The sequence below is a fragment of the Rhinoraja longicauda genome, unplaced genomic scaffold (genome assembly GCF_053455715.1).
Source record: "Rhinoraja longicauda isolate Sanriku21f unplaced genomic scaffold, sRhiLon1.1 Scf000135, whole genome shotgun sequence".
NCBI lineage: Eukaryota > Metazoa > Chordata > Chondrichthyes > Rajiformes > Arhynchobatidae > Rhinoraja > Rhinoraja longicauda.
The window spans coordinates 243,828-267,276 of NW_027601353.1; the positions used below are offsets into that span (position 1 = coordinate 243,828).

At 49.1% G+C, this 23,449-nt stretch overlaps 2 protein-coding genes across 4 annotated transcripts in view; one reads left to right on the top strand and one right to left on the bottom strand.

The window, feature by feature from the left end:
* The window catches only part of LOC144590102 (sialic acid-binding Ig-like lectin 13), a 202,951-nt gene extending 195,008 nt beyond the window's left edge, over nucleotides 1-7,943 (top strand). For all 3 annotated transcript variants that reach the window (XM_078394965.1, XM_078394964.1, XM_078394966.1), the window contains 3 exons: nucleotides 2,754-2,870; nucleotides 5,179-5,243; nucleotides 6,539-7,943. In XM_078394965.1, coding sequence (XP_078251091.1) covers nucleotides 2,754-2,870; nucleotides 5,179-5,243; nucleotides 6,539-6,595 — 239 coding nt within the window. In that variant the 3' untranslated portion in view covers nucleotides 6,596-7,943. The remainder of the gene's footprint in view (nucleotides 1-2,753; nucleotides 2,871-5,178; nucleotides 5,244-6,538) is intronic.
* Nucleotides 7,944-10,107: 2,164 nt separating this feature from the next.
* On the bottom strand, nucleotides 10,108-22,882 carry LOC144590107 (histone-lysine N-methyltransferase PRDM9-like; the record flags this gene model as incomplete). The annotated part of the gene is made up of 5 exons (XM_078394969.1): nucleotides 10,108-10,946; nucleotides 10,977-11,102; nucleotides 14,460-14,650; nucleotides 21,775-21,842; nucleotides 22,611-22,882. Coding segments are annotated over 5 exons (1,496 nt in total), but the record flags the coding sequence as incomplete, so codon positions are not given.
* Between the last annotated feature and the right edge of the window lie 567 nt (nucleotides 22,883-23,449).

The following is a 23,449-nucleotide window of genomic DNA, read 5'->3' on the forward strand; positions in this document are numbered from 1 at the left end:
AATAATACTGGACCAAGTGGACCCGTTGGGCCCATTCCTCACAGAGGGGGAACAGGGAAAGGGAGAGGGTGTCACTGAGTGAGCCGTGGACCCAAAGCCTCTCCTGTATTGGTGTAGCACTCTCAACCCCCCCCCCACTCAATCCCCCTTAACCCCCCTCCTCCTCTCACAGACCCACTCCATCCCCTCTACCCCAACCCCACTTTCCCCTCCCCTGCCCCCATCCCCATTCCCCCCAGCCCTGCCTCCACCCTATTCCCCCCTCCTCACCGCTATTCACCCCTCCCCTCACCTCCACTCGGCCCCCCCTCCTCCCCCCACACCCACTTTCCCTGCCCGCACCCCACTGTCGCCCCCATCCCAATCATCCCTCCTCCCCACCCACTCTCCCCCACCCCCACTCTGCCCTCCTCCCCAGCCCCACTCTGCCCTCCTCCCCAGCCCCACTCTGCCCTCCTCCCCAGCCCTAATCTCCCCCTCCCCCTCACCCCCACCCCCACTCTCTCCTCCCACCCTCCCCCTCCCCCCCACTCTCTCCTCCCCTACCCCCACTCTGCCCTCCTCCCCAGCCCCACTCTGCCCTCCTCCCTAGCCCCACTCTGCCCTCCTCCCCAGCCCCACTCTCCCCCTCCCCCTCACCCTCACCCCCACCCCCACTCTCTCCTCCCACCCTCCCCCTCCCCCCCACCTCTCTCCTCCCCTACCCCCACTCTCACTTTCCCCCACCCACCTTTCCCCACAACCCCCCTTTCCCCCATTCTCTCCTCCTCCAGCCCCATTCTCACTGTCGCCCACCCCCCCTTTCCCCACCACCCGCCCTCTTTCCTCCTCCACTCTCTCCTTCCCCACCCCCTCCTCCCCCAGTCTCTCCTCCCCCCACCCTCACCCCCCTCCTACCCCCACCCTTCCCTCCACCCACTCGGCCCCCACGTCCACTCCCCTCCATGGAGCTGTTGGCGGCGAAAGCCATTTACCGAGCGTACAGGGAGGAGGAGGGAGTGCCGGACTACTCGAGGCTAGCAGAATCAAGGCGAATGGGGATAAGTTGGGCACAGGTTACTGATTGTGGATGATCTGCCATGATCACAATGAATGGCGGTGCTGGCTCGAAGGGCCAAATGGCCTCCTCCTGCACCTATTTTCTATGTTTCTATAAAGGAACAGCAGGAAGTGAAGAAAGCTAATGGCATGTTGACCTTCATAACGAGAGAATTTCAGTATAGGTTCTTCTGCAGTTGTATAGGGCCCTGGTAAGACCGGACCTGGAGTATTGTGTACAGCTTTGGTATCCTAATTTGAGGAAGGACATCCTTGTAATTGAGGCAGTGCAGCGTAGGTTCACGAGATTGATCCCTGGGATGGCGGGACTGTCATATGAGGATAGATTGAAAAGACTAGGCTTGTATTCACTGGTTTAGAAGGATGAGAGGGGACCTTATAGAGACATAAAATTATAAAATGACTGCACAAGCTAGATGCAGGAAAAATGTTCCCAATGTTTTGGGAGTCCAGAACCCGGGGCCACTGTCTTAGAATAAAGGGGAGGCCATTTAAAACTGAGGTGAGAAGGAACAGTTTTACCCAGAGAGTTGTAAATTTGTGGAATTCTCTGCCACAGAGGGCAGTGGAGGCCAAATCACTGGATGGATTTAAGAGAGAGTTAGATAGAGCTCTGGGGGCTAGTGGAATCAAAGGATATGGGGAGAAGGCAGGCACGGGTTACTGATTGTGGATGATCAGACATGATCACAATGAATGGCGAGCTGGCTTGAAGGGCTGAATGGCCTCCTCCTGCACCTATTTTTATGTTTCTATGTTCTAGGCCATTGTTAGTTGTTTGTTGGGTGAAAATGAGAAGCTTGTGCGACATGGGTGGGAGAGGGATAGAGAGAGAGAGGGAATGCCGGGGCTACCTGAGGTGAGAGAAATCAATATTCATACCACTGGGCTGTACGCTGCCCAAGTGAAATTATGAGATGCTGCTCCTCCAATTTGCATTTTGCCTGTTCAGTTGTAGTCACCTTGCTACAGGAAAGACGTCATTAAGCTGGAAAGAGTGCAGAGAAGATTTTCTCTGGAGCACAGGAGACTGAGGGGTGGGTGATCTTAGAGAGGAGAATTAGGATAGGGTGATCGAGAACTAGAAGGTAGAAGGGAATAAATTAATAGGAACCTGAGGGGCAACTTTTTAACAGAAAGGGTGGTTGGTATCTGGGAACGAACTGCCAGAGGATGTAGTTGAAGTTGTTCAATAACAACATTTGGACAGGTACATGGATAGGAAAGGTTCAGAGATAAATGGACCAAATGGGACTTGCTTAGATGAGATGTGCCGAAGGGCCTGTTTCCGTGCTGTGCCACTGCACGACTCTGAAACAATGAAGGGTTAGGATGGAGTGAATGTGGGCAGAGTGTGAGGAAGAGCAGAACTGGAGGCCATCAGCAGTAAACAGCCGTTGGGACCTCAGAGGGACATGGCTTTGCTCAGGGAGAGGTGAGTGGTGGACTCACTGCTCTCGGTGCGGGTTGAGGGCACAGTAGAAGTAGATTTAGAGGGAGGTGGGACATTCTGAGAGATGAGGAAAGTAGGGACAGCAGGACAAGACGGGCCGAATGGCCTGTTATGTAATTCCAGTGTAATCCAATGGAGAGCTGCATGCTGGAGAATCTCTTTCGCTGCTTGGTCTGGGGTTAAGTTGTGGTGTCTGTGTCTCGGAGCTGGGCTTTCACCGACTCCTTTCTCCACCCCTCAGTATGTGGCCAGGACAGGACTGGGAAATACGTCGTGGCCGTGATTGTTCTTGCCGTCGCCCTTGGTGTCGTCATCACCGCCGCAATCTTCTGGGCAGCGCGATGTCGCGGCAAACGAGGTGAGAGACGATCTGGAAAATGTCCGAATGTCTTCACTGCCATTTACTCATGAGAGAGAGAGAGAGAGAGAGAGAGAGGGAGGGGAGGTACCCACTGCGTCAGCCTGAAATCAGGGCCCTCTCCAACTAGGGGTGCCAACTATCTCACTCCCAAATAAGGGACAAGGTGACGTCACCGCCCCGCGCCACGCGTGACCTCACCCAGCCAGTGGCCACGTGCTCCCGCTCCATCAATAGCGGCCGTCCGTGACGGAAGGCGGGTTGCTATGGAACCATCGTTAGGTGGCGCCTGGGCCTCCGGACCTACACTGTCCGGACCTATAGCGGCCCAGGCGCCTACACTGTCCGGGCCTACACTGTCCGGACCTACACTGTCCAGACCTATAGCGGCCCAGGCGCCTACACTGTCCGGGCCTACACTGTCCAGGCATACAGTGTCCGGGCCTACACTGTCCAGGCATACAGTGTCCGGGCCTACAGCGTCCGGGCCTACAGCGTCCGGGCCTACAGTTTCCGGGCCTACAGCGCCCCCCGGTCCTAACACGGGACAAGGGCGGTCCCGTACGGGACAAACCAATTTTGCCCAAAATACGAGATGTCCCTGCTAATACAGGACAGTTGGCAACCCTACACATAACCCCCCTCCCCATTGCTACCACTGTGTTTGGAAGAGGGGCAGCACAGATTGCCCAAGTATCCTGGAGCTGATATTTATACCTCATCCACATCAGCATAAACAACATCATCTGGGAACAATCTCAGTGCTGCCCACAATCCCATTCACTCTCATTGTCCACAAGCCCCATGGGCACAAACCCATCCCCATTCACTCCACACTCCCCATGGTAACAAACCCATCCCCATTCACTCCACACTCCCCATGGTAACAAACCCATCCCCATTCACTCCACACTCCCCATGGTAACAAACCCATCCCCATTCACTCCACACTCCCCATGGTAACAAACCCATCCCCATTCACTCCACACTCCCCACAAACGCAAACCCATCCCCATTCACTCCACACTCCCCATGGTAACAAACCCATCCCCATTCACTCCACACTCCCCAAGGTAACAAACCCATCCCCATTCACTCCACACTCCCCATGGTAACAAACCCATCCCCATTCACTCCACACTTCCCACAAACGCAAACCCATCCCCATTCCCTCCCTCCACACTCCCCATGGACACAAACCCCTCCCCATTCACTCCCCACTCCCCATGGACTGAAAATGCCACCCCATTCCCTCTCACTATCCACACTCCCAAGGGACCCATCTCCTCCCCATTCCCTCCCACTACACTGCACATGGACTGAAACTCTCTCCCGCTCCCCACACTCCCAATGGACCCAACCTCCTTCCCATTCCCTCCCACCACCCACAACTTCCCATTCTCTTCCTCTGCCCACACACTCCACAGACCCGAACCCTTCCCTATTCCCTCCCCCACACTCCCCAAGCACCGGCGGTCACGGTGGCTTAGCGGTAGAGTTGCTGCCTTACAGCGAATGCAGCGCCGGAGACCCGGGTTCAATCCCAACTGTAGGTGCTCTCTGTGCGGAGTTTGTACGTTCTCCCCGTGACCTGCGTGGGTTCGCTCCGTGATCTTCGGTTTCTTCCCACACTCCAAAGACGTGCAGGTTTGTAGGTAAATTGGTTTGGTAAATGTAAAAATTTGTCACTAGTGTGTGTAGGATAGTGTTAATGTGTGGGGATCGCTGGTCGTTAATGGACCCGATGGGCCGAAGGGCCTGTTTCTGCGCTGTATCTCTAAACTAAACCCAAACTCCTCCCCAAACTCTAGCCACTGCTCATCAAACCAAACTCATCAGGAATTTTCTCACTCTGAATAATTACAGTGGGAGAAAAGGTGAATACGGTCATGTGACAGGAGTAGAAATAGGCCATTTGGCCCATCAAGTCTACTCTGCCATTCAATCATGGCTGATCTATCCCTCCTAACCCCATTTTCCTGCCTTCTCCCCGTAACCTCTGACACCCGCACTGATCAATGGGAAGAGACATGGAAAGGAGGAGAAATAGGGAAATGGAAGGTGTGTGTCAGAGAATTAATGTGGGAGGGAGGGAGGGGATGAGGGAGGGAGGGAAGGAGGGAGGGATTGAGGCGCGATGGTGTGAAAGAGGTTGAATGAGGAAGATGGATACGGGGAAAGAATAATGAAAGGAATGAGGAAGAGTGAGAGGGAGAGAGAAGGATGAATGAAGGAATTCCAGAAGAAAGAGAGATCGGAGACAGGCAAAGAGGAAAGTGAGCGGTCTGAATGAAATTTTGTCTTCCAGAAAGTTCCGTGGCACAGCTGAAGGAGCAGAAAGCTGAAGATGGGCCGGTGGAGTCGCCCTATCAGGTTGGCACTGTTGTGGCAAAGAGGCAGGTCGGCGTTTGTCTCCTTGTTGTCCCTCCACACCAGCACTGCCCCTCAGATACTAACTCCATGACCGCGGCCATCTGCACCTCACGCTGCCTCGGCAAGGCCAGCAGCATAATCAAGGACCAGTCTCACCCCGGCCACTCCCTCTTCTCCCCTCTCCCATCAGGCAAGAGGTACAGAAGTGTGAAAACGCACACCTCCAGATTCAGGGACAGTTTCTTCCCGGCTGTTAACAGGCAACTGAACCATCCTACCACAACCAGAGAGCAGTCCTGAACTACTATCTACCTCATTGATGACCCTCGGGCTATCCTTGCTGGCTTTACCTTGCACTAAACGTTATTCCCTTATCATGCGTCTATACACAGTAAATGGCTCGATTGTCATCATGCATTGTCTTTCCGCTGACTGGTTAGCACGAAACAAAAGCCTTTCACTGTACCTCAGTACACGTGACAATAAACTAAACTGAACTAAATTCTCTCCCCCCTCCCAGTGTCGGGCACCAACCACCTCCCCCACTCCTGCCCACCGAACCCACGCCTCCCAAATCACCGTCCCCACCCCCCCGTCACCGTCTGCCCCAGGATACTGACCCCCGCACCCACCACCACCACACTGAATCCTTACGTCACATCCCACTCTGCCCACTGAGACTGGCCCACGGTGTTCATAAGTGATGGGAGCAGAATTAGTCTATTCGGCCCATCAAGTCCACTCTGCCGTTCAGTCATCGCTGATCTATGTCTCACTCCTAACCCCATTCTCCTGCCTTCTCCCCGTAACCCCTGACACCTGCACTAGTCAAGAAATAATTTAATATGTCCACTGACTTGGCCTCCACAGCCGTCTGAGGCAATTATTCCCACAGATTCACCACCCTCTGACAAAAGAAATTCCTCCTCATCTCGTTCCTGAAGGAACGTCCTTTAATTATGAGGCTGTGGCCTCTGGTCCCAGAATCTCCCACTAGTGGAAACATCCTCGTACCCCACTCCCCCGCTCCGTCCCATTCCGCGTACTGAACATCACCAACCCTGTCCCTGCCCCACTCCCCCGCGGCTAGAACCTTATCCTGTGCCTCCACACCCCAACATTCACTCCCCTGTAAACCCCCCCCCCCTTAGCTCAGTGAAAGTCCCTCCACCCCCAGACTGTGTAACCAACTCTGTCCCCTACACCCCTCCCTGTCTCTGTAACCCCCTCCCCTCCGTCCCCGACACCGTGGGCTGTTTATTCTGTTCCTGTAACCGGTGTTTCTCTCCTCACAGGAGCTGCGTCTCGGCGAGCGGGATCTGTACAGCGACCTCAACCTCAGACACAAATGAGCCGCTGCTCAACCCCTCTCAGTGTGTACCCTGCCTCCGCCCACTTTTTCTGTTGTTTCTCTCTGCCCATCTCTCTCTCTCTCTCTCTCTCTCTCTCTCTCTCTGTCTCTCTCTCTCTCTCTCTCTTCCCTCACTTTCTCCAACCAACCTCCCTTCCATTGACTTAAGGAGACGAACAGGGAAAGTTTTCTTTACACAGAGAGTGGGTGTCCAGAACGTGCTGTCAGGGGGGCACGGTGACGCAGCGGTAGAGTCGCTGCCTTACAGCGAATGCAGCGCCGGAGACCCGGCTTCGATCACAACTAAGGGGGCTGTCTGTACGGAGTTTGTACGTTCTCCCCGTGACCTGTGTAGGTTCTCTCCGGTTTACTCCGACACTCCAAAGACGTACAGGTTTGTAGGTTAATTGCTTGGTAAATGTAAAAAGTGTCCCTAGCGTGTGTATGATAGTGTTAGTGTGTGGGGATCGCTGGTCGGCGCGAACTCGGTGGGCCGAAGGGCCTGTTTCTGCGCTGTATCTATAAACTAAATTAAGCTAAAAGGTGGTGGTGGAAGCAGACACCAGTAGTGACATTTAAGAAGCTTTTTACGTGGATATGGAGGGATACGAGTTGTTCAGGTAGAGATTAGTTTAACTTGGTATCATGTTCAGCACGGGCATTGTGGGCCAAAGGGCCTGTTCCTGTGCGGCACTGTTTTACGTTCTATGACTGCTTGCGTCTCCACAGACGCTGCCTGACCCGCTGAGAGTTGCAGCATTTAGTGTTTTTATTTCAGATTTCCAGAGTCTGCAGTTTGTTGATGTCTGATTTGCATCTTATTCAGAGTTTAATCCCCAGCTGGGCTACACAAGTGACCCACAGACCGTACCCCATCCAGCAGCGCTCCCTGTTCACACACGGGACGCCAGCCAACACCGCAGAGCCTCAGTGACCCAGATACTGACCCGTCGGGGTGACCGAGAAATCCGTGCCGGGTTATCGCAGTTTCACTGTGTGTGGGAGGGGAAAGGGGCAAGTCAAGAATTTAGGGCCAGAATGATCTGCAAAGTGGCACAGAGTCAGAGAGCATCGTTACTGCTCCCTCCCCGTCTTCCCCCTCTCCCCCGTGTACTGTCACTCCCACTCCCCCTCTCTCTGTGCACTGTTACCCCCACTCCCCCACTCGCCCTGTTCTGTTACTCTCACTCCCCCTCTCCCCCTGTACTGTTATTGTGGGAAGGACTGACCTGTTGTGTCTTGTGATGAACATGGGCATCACGGTACTGTGGGAATAGAGCGGCACGGTGGCGCGGCGGTAGAGTTGCTGCCTCACAGCTTACTTCTGCGGTGAGGAAGAGACCGTGTACCATTTGTACTTACGGTGTGAGAGGTTGCAGCCCGTGTTCGAGTGTCTAAAGGGGCTGATCCCCAAGTTTTGGCTCCATTTTAATCCTGTGCTCCTGATTTTTGGGCACCCGGTACAGAGGGGGGGAGGGTCGGGAGGGACGGTGGGGTCTCCCTGTCGGTCTGCACCTGGGCCTGGCCAAGATGGCCATTTGCGGGTCCAGGCAGCGGGTAGTCGACGGCCGCACCGGGGTCGACTGCCTGCCCCTGTTCCGCGCCATCGTCCGTGCCCGCGTGTCCATGGAGAGGGAACACCTGGTGTCCATGGGGCCACTGGAAGCTTTCCGTGAACGCTGGTCGCCAAGGGACGTCGAGTGTATTATTGATAAAGTTGGCGATGTATTAGTTTGATATTTGTTTGTTTGTAAACTGCCAATATCGGCAGCCTTTGACCGTGTTACCCTTTTGTATGTTTGTTTTGTTTTCTGAATAAAAGCTTTCGTATATATTTTAAAAAAGAGACCCGGGTTTGATCCTGACTACGGGTGCTGTCTGTACGGGGTTTATACGCGGTCTTCGTGACCGCGTGGGTTTTCTCCGGGTGCTCCGGTTTCCTCCCACACTCCAAAAACGTGCAGGTTTGTAGGTTAATTGGCTGCAGTAAATTGTCCCTCATGGTGTAGGATAGTGCTTGTGTGTGGGGTGATACATGGTGATCCCTGGTCCCTGCCTCAACTACCTCCTCTGGCAGCTTGTTCCATCCGTGGGCTGAATGGCCTAATTCTGCTCCTATCACTTATGACCTTCGTCAGCTTGACGGCAGCTGAATCCAATCCCCTCCATTAGAATCGGAAGACAGGTCCCGACCCGAACCGTCGTCTATCCATGTCCCCCACAGATGCTGCCTGACCCGCTGAGTTACTCCAACGCTGTGTATTTTATTTGTAACCCAGCATCTGCAGTTCCTTGTGTCTCCGCTCCATTTCCTGACCCTGCCCTCGCCCTCCCTCCCGCCCGCACTCACCGGGGTCCCACACATACACGCACTCGTCGCCCAAAGCGGGAACCTCACGGCGGCCGGAGGAGCAGGGACCACGTCACAAGAGCATCGGACACAGACTGGGGAAACAGCTTGTATGAGCCGCGTGTGTATTGATGCAGCGCTGCAGAGGGTGAAGCCGGCCGGCTGAACAAAGAGCATAAATACTGGACGGTGCATGTGTGCAGGCGCTGCAGCGGCAGGGGTGGAGCGCCGAGCGCTGGGAAGGTTTGGTGATGAGGCAGGAGGGGATTACACAGTGACCAGCGCCGTGCGTCCACTGAGCCGCTGCACTTCCCATCAGCAACAACAGGGAACATGATGCACGGAGCTCCCAGGTAGTTGGTGCAACCGCCATTAAAAATACTCCAATCACATTGATTCACAACACAATTACTTTAATAACATTAGAATAACATGAACAGATTTAGCCGGGACAACGCGGGTGCTGGTCAATCGCCTCACACAGAAATATTTTAAATACAACGCCGAATAATACAAATTAAAACACATTTCGGGTCTCAAACCTCCGTTAAATAAATTACATCAACCAACACAACCAACGATTCAATTTACAAACTCACCTTCTGCTTATACTTCGAACAACACTTCAAACGTTCAAACTCCAGTGTCAGCATTTTACTGATCACCGCTTCAAGAAATCTCATAGGAATAAAGTGAAACCTGCAGGGACCAGCAGTTTGATCAAAGTAACCGGAGCAATGAGCCCACGGCACAGAACGGTTCTCCTGACTTGCGGCAACAATAAAAGTGGCTGGTTTATCAATCGCAGTGTTGATGAACTCAGTGCTAGAAACAGACTGCATCACAACAGCACAGTCAGAATATCCCAGTGGGGGCAGTCTATCCCAGTCAGAAGATGCAGTCTGGAGAGGGTCGGACATGCGGCAATGATACCTGTCCCTGGTCCCCAATTCACACAGGGAGTGGGAACCACGGACCCATCCCTGACACCCCAGACTTCTCCACACAAAGTATCACCATAAAGAGGGAAATACAGCAAGTGCCAATATTGATACTGACTGGAAACATAAATAATTACTCAACGTAATTCAAAAGGAAATAATTGAAATAATATAAAATAAAATAATATAAAGGAAATGATAACACTGACAATTGGTGAACTTTTACTGTTCTGCACAGGCTCTCAGGTGAACAGTGAAAGCTGCTGTGTTCTTAAAAACATTCCCACACACGGGGCACGTTTCACGGCAGGTGTGAGCTTTCTGCTGAGAGAGATTAAAAAAGCTCTTCCCACAGACAGAAGAACATGTGTGCGGCCTCTCTCCGGTGTGGGTCCGCTGGTGTAGATGGAGGTGCCCTGTCCGTGCAAAGCCCTTCCCACAGACAGAACATGTGTATGGCCTCTCTCCGGTGTGGGTCCGCTGGTGTCGGTGGAGGTGCCCTGTCCGTGCAAAGCCCTTCCCACAGACAGAACATGTGTATGGCCTCTCTCCGGTGTGGGTCCGCTGGTGTTCATGGAGGTGCCCTGCCTGTGCAAAGCTCTTCCCACAGTCAGAACATGTGTACGGCCTCTCTCCGGTGTGGGTCCGCTGGTGTAGGTGGAGGCTCCCCGAGTATGCAAAGCTCTTCCCACAGACAGAACATGTGAACGGCCTCTCTCCGGTGTGGGTCCGCTGGTGTTTCCGGAGGACCCCTGAGTATGCAAAGCCCTTCCCACAGACAGAACATGTGAACGGCCTCTCTCCGGTGTGGGTCCGCTGGTGTACGTGGAGGTACCCTGCCCGTGCAAAGCCCTTCCCACAGACAGAACATGTGAACGGCCTCTCTCCGGTGTGGGTCCGCTGGTGTTCGTGGAGGCTCCTTGCCCACGTGAAACACTTCCCACATTCAGCACATTCATGCCGTCTCTCCGTTATTCGTCCTGGAATATCACCTGACTTCCCTATTGCCCTCCTTCCGTCAGATGGTGTCAACGGACTCTGCTCACGTTTACTTTGTGGATCTGTGTCCACTCTGGGAGTAGAAGGTTGACCAGCTGGCGTTGGTATGGAGGCTTCAGGATGCCTTCTTAAATGTCTTGTAAGGTACTCCGCCGTGGTGAATGCTATAGTGCAGTGAGGGCAGGGATGACAGTCTCCTTGGGTCACGCCATCTACCGCTGGAGAAGGAAACAGAAATGATCACATTCAGCAAAAAATCCACGCTCTGATTTGGAAGACAGATTAGTAAATGCTTCAGTGTTAATGGAGCTGCTCGGAGATGTTAATTGAAATAATTTACAGGCGTGACTAGTGAAAGATTGTGGGAAGGAGGGATTTATCAATCACCAGATGATTCTGATAAAGACTCGAGGGGGATGGATTCTGTCTTTGATATCCCCCAAGGAACAAGGTACACGTCAGTAAGTTTTTAAGAATTCTTCTAACCCAGTGTGATAACTGGTTTGTTAAAATGGGCAAGTGAAAAGCAAAGTCAGATGTCAAATAACATCATGAGCAACTCAGTGATTCAGCGTGAGTTGCTCCAAGGATGTTTTGAATAAAATCAGTGCATCCACAAAGTTTTTGTGCTTCTGACACCTGCGACATCATTCAGCACAATTCTCTGCACTTCACTATTCTGCAAATTTCTCATCCTTACTACAACTGCTGCTTTGTTTTTGATCATAGTTTCTGACGTGCCACTTTAAACACCCATAATTATTGTACAGTAAATTAGTTAAAGTTTGATTGTGTTGAACAATCCCTGTTCCAGGCGTACACTGGCCCTATCCCTGACCTCTATCTCCGTCACATTGACAAGTGCATCGGTACTACCTCCTGCACCCATCCAGAACTCATGGACTTCATTAACTTCACCACCAATTTCCATCCTGCACTCAAATTCACTTGGACCATCTTTGACACCACCCTCGCCTTTCTTGATCTCAGTCTCCATAACAGGCTGACATCTATTACAAACCCACTGACAGTCCACAACTACCTTGTCAACACTTCTTCCCACCCTGCTTCCTGCAAAGACTCCATCCCCTACTCCTAATTCCTCCGTCTACACTACCAGGACATCTGACATGTCCTCATTCTTTAGGGAATGGAGGTTCCCCTCTCCCATCAGAGATGAGGCCTCACTCCTGTTTCCTCGGTACCCCACAGCTCTGCCTTCCTCCCCTCTCCCTATTCGTAACAGAGACAGAGTCCCGCTAGTCCTTACCTTTCACCCCATCAGCCCTCACATACAACACATAATCCTCCGACATTTTCGCCACCTCCAACGGTATCCCACCACTAGTCACGTCTTCCCATCTCCACCCCTTTCCGCCTTCCACAGAAACCATTCCCTCCGCAACTCCCTGGTCAATTGGGCCCTTCCCACCCAAACCACCACCTCCCCAGGTACCTTCCCTTGCAAGAGATGCAACATCTGCCCCAATACCTCCTCCTTCAAATCTGTCCAGGCACCACAAGTCCTTTCAGGTTGGGCAGAGGTTCACTTGCACCTCCTCCAACCTCATCTACTGTGTTCAAGATGTGGACTCTTACACATCGGCAAGACCAAACATCGTTTTGCTGAACACCTTCACGCAGTCCGCCTGAACCTACCTGATCTCCTGGTTGCTAAACACTTTAATTCTCCTACCCATTCCCACACTTTCCGGTGGGCCTCACTATGACACTGACCTTTCTGTCCTAGGTCTCCGCCATTGTCAGAGTGAGGTTAAACGCAAATTGGAGGAACAGCATCTCATATTTTGCTTGGGCAGCTTGCAGCCCAGTGGTATGAATATTGATTTCTCTAACTTCAAGTAACCTCGGTATTCCCTTTCTCTCTCTCCCTCCCCCACCCAAGTCACACCAGCTTCTTATTTTCACATAAACAAACAGATAACAAAGGCCTGTTTCCCTTATTCACAAAATTCTGAAGTAACTCAGCAGGTCAGGCAGCATCTCAGGAGAGAAGGAATGGGTGACGTTTCGGGTCGAGACCCTTCTTCAGACTGATGTCAGGAGGGCTGGACAAAGGAAGGATATAAGTGGAGACAGGAAAATAGAGGAAGAACTGGGAAGGGGAAGGGGAAGAGAGGGACAGAGGAATTATCTAAAGTTGAGGTCAATGTTCATTCCACTGGGCTGCAAGCTGCCCAAGCCAAATATGAGGTCCTGTTCCTCCAATTTCCGGTGGGCCTCACTATGGCACTGGAGAAGGCCCATGACAGGGCAGCACGGTAGCGCAGCGGTAGAGTTGCTGCTTTACAGCGAATGCAGCGCCGGAGACTCAGGTTCGATCCTGACTACGGGTGCTGCACTGTAAGGAGTTTGTACGTTCTCCCCGTGACCTGCGTGGGTTTTCTCCGAGATCTTCGGTTTCCTCCCACACTCCAAAGACGTACAGGTATGTAGGTTAATTGGCTGGGTAAATGTAAAAAATTGTCCCTGGTGGGTGTAGGATAGTGTTAATGTAAGGGGATCGCTGGGCGGCGCGGACTTGGTGGGCCGAAAAGGCCTGTTTCCGGCTGTATATATATGATATGATGATGATGACAGAAAGGTCATACTGGAAGTGGAAGGGGAAGTTGAAGTGCTCAGCCACCGGGAGATCAGGTTGGTTAAGGCGGACTGAGTGAAGGTGTTGAACGAAACGATCGCCGAGCCTGCGTTCGGTTTCGCCAATGTAAAGAAATTGACATTTAGAGCAGCGGATGCAATGGATGAGGTTGGAGGAAGTGCAGGTGAACCTCTGTCTCACCTGGAAAGACTGTTTCGGTCCTTGGATGGAGTTGAGGGGGGAGATAAAGGGACAGGTGTTGCATCTCTTGCGGTTGCAGGGGAAAATGCCTGGGGATGGGGTGGTTTGGGTAGGAAGGGACGAGTGGACCAGGGAGTTACGGAGGGAACGGTCTCTGTCGAACGCAGAAAGGGGAGGGGATGGGAAGATGTGGCCAGTAGTGGGGTCCCGTTGGAGGTGACGGAAATGTTGGAGGATGATTTGTTGGATACTCTGGCTGATGGGGTGGGACATCTCTGATGTCCTAGTGTGAAACACCTCATCCCGGGCGCAGATGCAGCGTAGACGGAGGAATTGGGAGTAGGGGATAGACTTTTTGCAGGAGACAGGGTGGGATGAAGTGTAGTCCAGATAGCTGTGCGAGTCAGTGGGTTTATAGTAGATGTCAGTCACTAGTCTGTCTCCTGTGATGGAGATGGTGAGGTCCAGAAACGGTATGGAGATGTCCGAGATAGTCCAGAAATGGTAGGTTTCCTTTATTATTTTTACTTTTTTGCATATCTTTCATTCATTGTTCTTTATCTCTCTACATCGTTGTTAAACATCTCTCGTTTCCCTCTTCCCTAACTAGTTGGAAGGGTCTCGACCCAAAACATCACCCATCCCTTCTCTCACGAGATGTTGCCTGTCCCGCTGAGTAAATCCAGCGTTTTGTGTCTATCTGCAGCATCTGCAGTTCCTTCCCACACAATTAAAGTTGCCTGCAGTTCCCCGATTTGTGCAGAATCCTCACGTTTTGGGTCTTGGTTTGACATCCACATTGTGGTCCATGTGATTCCCAGCTCCTTGGCATAGTCATCACCGTACCAGACCAGCAACTCGCAGTGAGGAGGAACCGGCTTGCAAGTCCTGTAGTAAATGTTGCCCCGGTGCTGGAAGGCAACAAGGTTCTGTTCCTCCTCCTTTCTGGCACAGTTCACAAATCTGCAACACAACAAGCACAGATAGAAGGTACAACAGTCACTTAAAATTATAAGTGAACACAGAACGTAAAGTATATCAGCAAAGTCTGTTGAATGGGAGATGTCCCCAGCCATGGTCTAAATTCAACCTGAAATATTGTACACCCTTTGTCAGCACACTGCTGAAGGAAACTTGAACTTTGTTTCTCTTCCCACAGATGCGGCCTGACCTACGCAGTATTTCCAGTCTTTTCTGTTTTTATGTCTACCTGGTATTACTGTTGTTGGTATTGTATTGATTACTTTCTATTTATCTGCATGTTATTGTGTTAACAGACTTGTTAAGCTGCAGGAAGTTAGAATTTCATTGTGGAACAATTAAACACTGTTGACCCTGGCTGTGTTATTTACAGGGAGGCAAAGACAGAGCAGCTGTGATGCAGCGTGGCGTGAATTGAGTTATTCTTCTCTTGGAATATTGGCTTCACGGAGATACCCCAGATTTTAACATCAAGACCTGATTTTAAACTGTGGCATCAGTCTCCCAGTCACAGATCAAGACATGACAGGCTGAATATTTGATGCAAAGTTTTGCAGCATCAGGTGACATTCCAAGAGCACGAGGCTTGTGATAGGAGTTGTGGGTCATGGAGTGATTCAAGAAGAAAGGCTGGTTTAGGCAAGGAAAGCATCGCCCAGACAGAATGCTGATTCTTTCTGGATTAATGAGTAAAATAGACCATTTTCCTTCCCCGAGTCATGTATTTCCCATTCATCCCCTCTTTTAAACTAAATAGTGGGGGGGGGGGGGGGGGGGGGGGATGTCAAATGGGATAAACAAAGATGGAGTTGAAGGGAAAGAGAGTATCGGAAAAGTTAAGACCCCAGAATTAACGGGACAGAAAGCTCACGAAAGGATAGGAGAGAATGGCCAAGTGTAATAGGAATCGATGTGAAAGGTGAGATGAGTAATGGATTAAAAGTGTTATATATGAATGTGCAAAGTATAAGAAGTAAAGAGGATGAGCTTGAGGCTCAGTTAGAGATTGGTAGATATGATATTGTGGGGATTACAGAGACATGGCTGCGGTAGGATCGCGACTGGGAACTGAATATTCAGGGTTATACGTCCTATAGAAAGGACAGGCAGGTGGGCAGAGGAGGTGGGGTAGCTCTGTTGGGAAGGGATGAAATTCAGTCCTTTGTGAGAGATGACATAGGGTCTGACGATATAGAGTCACTGTGGATAGAGTTGAGGAATTGTAAAGGTAAGAAGACACTAATGGGAGTTATCTACAGACCCCCAAACAATAGCGTAGATATAGGGTTTAAGTTGCAGCAGGTGTTAAAACTGGCATGTAACAAAGGTTTGTGGTTATGGGAGATTTCAATATGCAGGCAGACAATAGACAATAGGTGCAGGATGAGGCCATTCGGCCCTTCGAGCCAGCACCGCCATTCAATGTGATCATGGCTGATTATTCTCAATCAGTACCCCGTTCCTGCCTTCTCCCCATACCCCCTGACTCTGCTATCCTTAAGAGTTCTATCTAGCTCTCTCTTGAATGCATTCAGAGCAATGGCCTCCACTGCCTTCTGAGGCAGAGAATTCCACAGATTTACAACTCTCTGACTGAAAATGTTTTTCCTCATATCAGTTCTAAATGGCCTACCCCTTATTCTTAAACTGTGGCCCCTTGTTCTGGACTCCCCCAACATTGGGAACATGTTTCTTGCCTCTAACGTGTCCAACCCCTTAATAATCTTATACGTTTCGATAAGACCTCCTCTCATCCTTCTAAATTCCAGTGTATACAAGCCTAGTCGATCCAGTCTTTCAACATACGACAGTCCCGCCATTCCGGGAATTAACCTAGCAATTAAATAGCAATAAATCCTTCCTCAAATTTGGAGACCAAAACTGCACACAGTACTCCAGGTGCGGTCTCACGAGGGCCTGTACAACTGCAGAAGGACCTCTTTGTCCCTATACTCAACTCCTCTTGTTATGAAGGCCAACATTCCATTGGCTTTCTTCACTGCCTGCTGTACCTGCATGCTTCCTTTCAGTGACTGATGCACTAGGACACCCAGATCTCATTGTACGTCCCCTTTTCCTAACTTGACACCATTCAGATAATACTCTGCCTTCCTATTCTTACCACCAACGTGGATAACCTCACACTTATCCACATTAAACTACATCCGCCATGCATCCACCCACTCACACAACCTGTCCAAGTCACCCTGCAACCTCATGGCACCTTCCTCACAGTTCACAGGGAGACAGGGAAAATCAGGTTGGTTCTGGACCCCAAGAAAGGGAGTTTGCAGTGTGCCTTCAAGGTGGATTCTTAGAGCAGTTTGTACTCCAGTCTACCAGAGAGATGGCAATTCTGGATTCAGTGTTGTCCAACAAACCAGATTTAATAAGGGAACTCGAGGAAAAGGAACCGCTTGGAGGTAGTGACCATAATATGAATAGTTTTAATCTGCAATTTGAGAGGGAGAAGGTTAAATCAGAAATGTCAGTGTTGCAGTTGAACAAAGGGGACTATGAAGGCATGATAGAGGAGCTGGCCAAGGTCGAATGGAAAAGGATCCTAGCAGGAATGTCGGTGGAACAGCAATGGCAGGAATTTCTGGGCATAATCCAGAAGATGCAGGATCATTTCTTTCCAAAGAGGAAGAAAGATTCTAAGGGGAGTAAGCCAAAGGTTTGGGGAACTTTCAAAGGATAACAGAAGGTAACAAAAAGGGCAATACGGGCTGAAAAGATGAAGTACGAGGGGAAGCTGGCCAGGAATATAAAGAAGGACAGTAAAAGCTTCTTTCAGTGTGTTAAGAGAAAGAGATTAGTTGGGACAAATGTGGGTCCGTTGAAGGCAGAAACGGGTGAAATTATTGTGGGTAACAAGGAAATGGTGGAAGAGTTGAACAGGTACTTCGGATCTGTCTTCACTAAGGAAGACGTAAACAATCTCCCACATGTACTAGAGGACAGAGGATCTAGGGAGACAGAGGAACTGAAAGAAATTTGCATTAGGCGAGAAATAGTATTGCGTAGACTGATGGGACTGAAGGTTGATAAATCCCCAGGGCATGATGGTCTGCATCCCAGGGTATTCAAGGAGGCGGCTCGAGAAATCGTGGACGTATTGGTGATCATTTTCCAATGTTCAATAGATTCACGATCAGTTCCTGTGGATTGGAGGGTCGCTAATGTTATCCCACTTTTCAAGAAAGGAGCGGGAGAGAAAACGGGGAATTGTAGACCAGTTAGCCTGACATCGGTGGTGGGGAAAATGCTTGAGTCAATTATTAAAGAGGCAATAACGGCACATTTGACAATAATGGCAGTAAAAGGATAAGTCCAAGTCAGCATGGACTTATGAAGGGGAAATCTTGCTTGACTAATCTTCTGGAGTTCTTTGATGTGACAAGTAAAATGGATGAAGGAGAGCTAGTGGATGTAGTGTACGTAGACTTTCAGAAAGCTTTTGATAAGGTCCCACACGGGAGGTTGGTGAGCAAAATTAGAGCACACAGTATTGGGGATAGGGTACTGACATGGATAGAGAATTGGAAGGCAGACAGGAAGCAAAGAGTAGGAATAAACGGGTCCTTTTCGGAATGGCAGGCAGTTGCGAGTGGAGTGCCGCAAGGCTCAGTGTTGGGGCCGCAACTATTCACCATATAAATTAATGGTTTGTATGATGGAATTACAAGTAACACTAGCAAGTTTACAGATGACACAAAGCATGAGGTTATCCACTTTGGTGGCAAAAACAAGGCGGCAGATTATTATCTCAATGGTGTCAGATTAGGTAAAGGGGAAGTGCAGCGAGACCTGGGTGTCTTTGTACACCAGGCACTGAAAGTAAGTGTGCAGGTACAGCAAGCAGTGAAGAAAGCCAATGGCATGTTGGTCTTCATAACGAGAAGATTTAAGTATAGGAGCAAAGAGGTCCTTCTGCAGTTGTATAGGGCCCTGGTAAAACCACACTGGAGTATTATGTGCAGTTTTGGTCTCCTAATTTGAGGAAGGACGTCCTTGCTATTGAGGCAGCGCAGCGTAGATTCACCAGGTTAATCCCTGGGATGGCGGGACTGTCATATGAGGAAAGATTGGAAAGATTGGACCTGTATTCACTGGAGTTTAGAAAGATGAGAGGGGATCTTATAGAGACGTATAAAATTATAAAAGGACTGTACAAGTTAGATACAGGAAAAATGTTCCCAATGTTGGGGGTGTCCAGAACTAGGGACTACAATCTAAGAATAAAGGAGAGGCCATTTAAAACTGAGGTGAGAAGAAGCATTTTCACCCTGAGAGTTGTGAATTTGTGGAATTCTCCGACACAGAAGGCAGTGGAGGCCAATTCACTGGATGGATTTAAAAGAGTCAGATAGAGCTCTTGGGGCTAGTGGAATCAAGGGATATGGGGAGAAGGCAGGCACAGGTTACTGATTGTGGATGATCAGCCATGATCACAGTGCATGGCGGTGCCTGCTCAAAGGGCCAAATGGCCTCCTCCTGCACCTATTTTCTATGTTTCTTTCCCCTCACTTGCCCACCTTTGTCCCACCCCACCTCTCTTTTCAATAGACAATAGACAATAGACAATAGGTGCAGGAGTAGGCCATTCAGCCCTTCGAGCCAGCACCGCCATTCAATGCGATCATGGCTGATCACTCTCAATCAGTACCCCGTTCCTGCCTTCTCCCCATACCCCCTTACTCCGCTATCCTTAAGAGCTCTATCCAGCTCTCTCTTGAAAGCATCCAACGAACTGGCCTCCACTGCCTTCTGAGGCAGAGAATTCCACACCTTCACCACCCTCTGACTGAAAAAGTTCTTCCTCATCTCCGTTCTAAATGGCCTACCCCTTATTCTCAAACTGTGGCCCCTTGTTCTGGACTCCCCCAACATTGGGAACATGTTATCTGCCTCTAATGTGTCCAATCCCCTAATTATCTTATATGTTTCAATAAGATCCCCCCTCATCCTTCTAAATTCCAGTGTATACAAGCCCAATCGCTCCAGCCTTTCAACATACGACAGTCCCGCCATTCCGGGAATTAACCTAGTGAACCTACGCTGCACGCCCTCCATAGCAAGAACATCCTTCCTCAAATTTGGAGACCAAAACTGCACACAGTACTCCAGGTGTGGTCTCACCAGGGCCCGGTACAACTGTAGAAGGACCTCTTTGCTCCTATACTCAACTCCTCTTGTTACGAAGGCCAACATTCCATTGGCTTTCTTCACTGCCTGCTGAACCTGCATGCTTCCTTTCATTGACTGATGCACTAGGACACCCAGATCTCGTTGAACTCCCCCTCCTCCTAACTTGACACCATTCAGATAATAATCTGCCTTTCTATTCTTACTTCCAAAGTGAATAACCTCACACTTATCTACATTAAACTGCATCTGCCATGTATCCGCCCACTCACACAACCTGTCCAAGTCACCCTGCAGCCTTATTGCATCTTCCTCACAATTCACACTACCCCCCAACTTAGTATCATCTGCAAATTTGCTAATGGTACTTTTAATCCCTTCGTCTAAGTCATTAATGTATATCGTAAATAGCTGGGGTCCCAGCACCGAACCTTGCGGTACCCCACTGGTCACTGCCTGCCATTCCGAAAGGGACCCATTTATCCCCACTCTTTGCTTTCTGTCTGTCAACCAATTTTCTATCCATGTCAGTACCCTACCCCCAATACCATGTGCCCTAATTTTGCCCACTAATCTCCTATGTGGGACCTTGTCGAAGGCTTTCTGAAAGTCGAGGTACACCACATCCACTGACTCTCCCTTGTCAATTTTCCTAGTTACATCCTCAAAAAATTCCAGTAGATTTGTCAAGCATGATTTCCCCTTCGTAAATCCATGCTGACTCGGAATGATCCCGTTACTGCTATCCAAATGCTCAGCAATTTCGTCTTTTATAATTGACTCCAGCATCTTCCCCACCACTGATGTCAGACTAACTGGTCTATAATTACCCGTTTTCTCTCTCCCTCCTTTCTTAAAAAGTGGGATAACATTTGCTATCCTCCAATCCACAGGAACTGATCCTGAATCTATAGAACATTGAAAAATGATCTCCAATGCTTCCACTATTTCTAGAGCCACCTCCTTAAGTACTCTGGGATGCAGACCATCAGGCCCTGGGGATTTATCAGCCTTCAGTCCCATCAGTCTACCCAAAACCATTTCCTGCCTAATGTGGATTTCCTTCAGTTCCTCCATCACCCTAGGTTCTCCGGCCCCTAGAACATTTGGGAGATTGTGTGTATCTTCCTCAGTGAAGACAGATCCAAAGTAACGGTTTAACTCGTCTGCCATTTCTTTGTTCCCCATAATAAATTCCCCTGCTTCTGTCTTCAAGGGACCCACATTTGCCTTGACTATTTTTTTCCTCTTCACGTACCTAAAAAAACTTTTGCTATCCTCCTTTATATTATTGGCTAGTTTACCCTCGTACCTCATCTTTTCTCCCCGTATTGCCTTTTTAGTTAACTTTTGTTGCTCTTTAAAAGAGTCCCAATCCTCTGTCTTCCCACTCTTCTTTGCTATGTTATACTTCCTCTCCTTAATTTTTATGCTGTCCCTGACTTCCCTTGTCAGCCACAGGTGTCTCTTACTCCCCTTAGAGTCTTTCCACCTCTTTGAAATAAATTGATCCTGCAACCTCTGCATTATTCCCAGGAATACCTGCCATTGCTGTTCTACCGTCTTCCCTGCTAGGGCCTCCTTCCAGTCAATTTTGGCCAGCTCCCGCCTCATGCCTCTGTAATCCCCTTTGCTATACTGTAATACCGACACTTCCGATTTTCCCTTCTGCCTTTCCATTTGCAGAGTAAAACTTATCATGTTGTGATCACTGCCTCCTAATGGCTCTTTTACCTCTAGTCCCCTTATCAGCTTTATTCCCTTGTACTCCATCAGTCTGAAAAAAGTCCCACCCGAAACGTTGTCTGTCGATTCCCTGCACAGATGCAGCCTGACCCATTGAGTTCCTCTCACACTTTGCTTTTACTCCAAGAATCCAGCATCTGCAGTCTCGTGTCTCCTTTCTTAAATAACCCAATTATTGCTTATTATTATGATAAGCATTAGTCTTTCCTTACCTCATCCAGTTCGATTTAGATTCATCCTGTGCATCAATGTATTCAGTGTCATTGTTTGCCTTACTGATCTATAAAAGAGATATTTGGTTAAAAAAACCCACATTGATAAAGAAAACAAACGTGAAGCTTACAGTTCCCAGTTCCCTTCAACTAACTTCACCTATTTTACTTGATTACACTTTTATATCAGAGCACTCGAAAATTCCTGCGAATTAAATCACATGGCAAAGAAACCCCAAGAATATAATAAACATTTTGCACAATTTCAAGGAGCTTTGTCGGGTTGTAATAGTTTCTTTAATTTTGGTAATGTCACTGTGCTAATGATTTCTGATTAGTCAGAAACATTCAATGTATTCTCAAACAAGGAGGTCGGACATCAGGGTGAAAGAGGGGCAGCAGAGCAGGAAGGAGATGGGGCACTGAGTCAGCTCAGAGATTGGGTGAGGGAGAGGGATGCCAGTCTGAGCAGTGAAGTGGAATCACTGGAACAGAAGAGAAAGACAAAGAGCACAGACCCTTCAGTCTCTATTCACATTGACAACCAAATTAAAATGGAAACATGTAATTAAGAATCTAAGTTACAGAATTTATTTTCAGTTAGCTTCAAACTGTTTCTTTATTGGTAAGAAACTTGAAGACTTTGATTAGAATATAAAATAATTCAGCTACAAAAAAATTGTAATAAAAACAGAGAATTCAGGAGATACCCAGCAAGGCAGGCAGCATTCGTGGAGGATAAAACACAGCTCACATTTCAGGATGATGATCTTTCTTCAACAAATGTTATCAAACCTGCTGAGCATTTTCCATGATAAACTATTGGAACCACTTACCGCCCATGAATAACCACTGATAGCAGCCTCTTCTTCATTTGAAACTTCTCCTTCATTGGGTCCAAAATGAATGCCCCTGGGAATAACCTTCCCTTCATTCCAGACGCCAAGACCGGCTTTACGAATTTTGGACGTGGCAATGCTGAGGCCCTCTGGTAGAGTTAAATGAGCTCTATCGGGGCGATTGCAATCAATGACAGTGTCCTTCATGAAGATTGGTGGGCCATGCACAGGGCATTCTTCAATAAAAAATGTCTCGCAGGCTTCACAAACTAAAACAGAAAATATAAAATTAAGAACTGATCAGGGTGTTGGCGTTATTGAAAATGGCTGCACTTGGTACTTAAAATGCTTGTTGATCCACAAAAGATGTTATCTTATTAAAAGTATTTCAGAATATAATACGACCATGATGTAGATGTTGTGCAGAAGATCTTGGAAAAATTACTCATTCCAAAATTACTCTTCTGAGGAAGCATTGAAAATGTGAGAGATTAATAGTGGCCGATTTGTGAAGAATCCCTTCGTGATGTTTGTCGGTCACCATGAATATCTTCGGGGTAAGATGCCGCTATTTAATTCAAAATGGCTGCCGTATTGAACTGTATGGATATTTATAAACCTCAAGAGAAAAATCATGACCATGGAATATAATTTTGCATTTAGTAATACCAAGCATGATGTAATGCAGAGTATGTTTAATGGTAACAGTGCTGTAGTGCATGGAGTCAACTCCAAGAAAAGTGTTTTGAAGGATAAAAGTAACAGTCTATTATGTAAACTTATGAAGTATTTGTAACAAGGCAGATGAATTAAGACCATTGACATAGGTGCAGGAG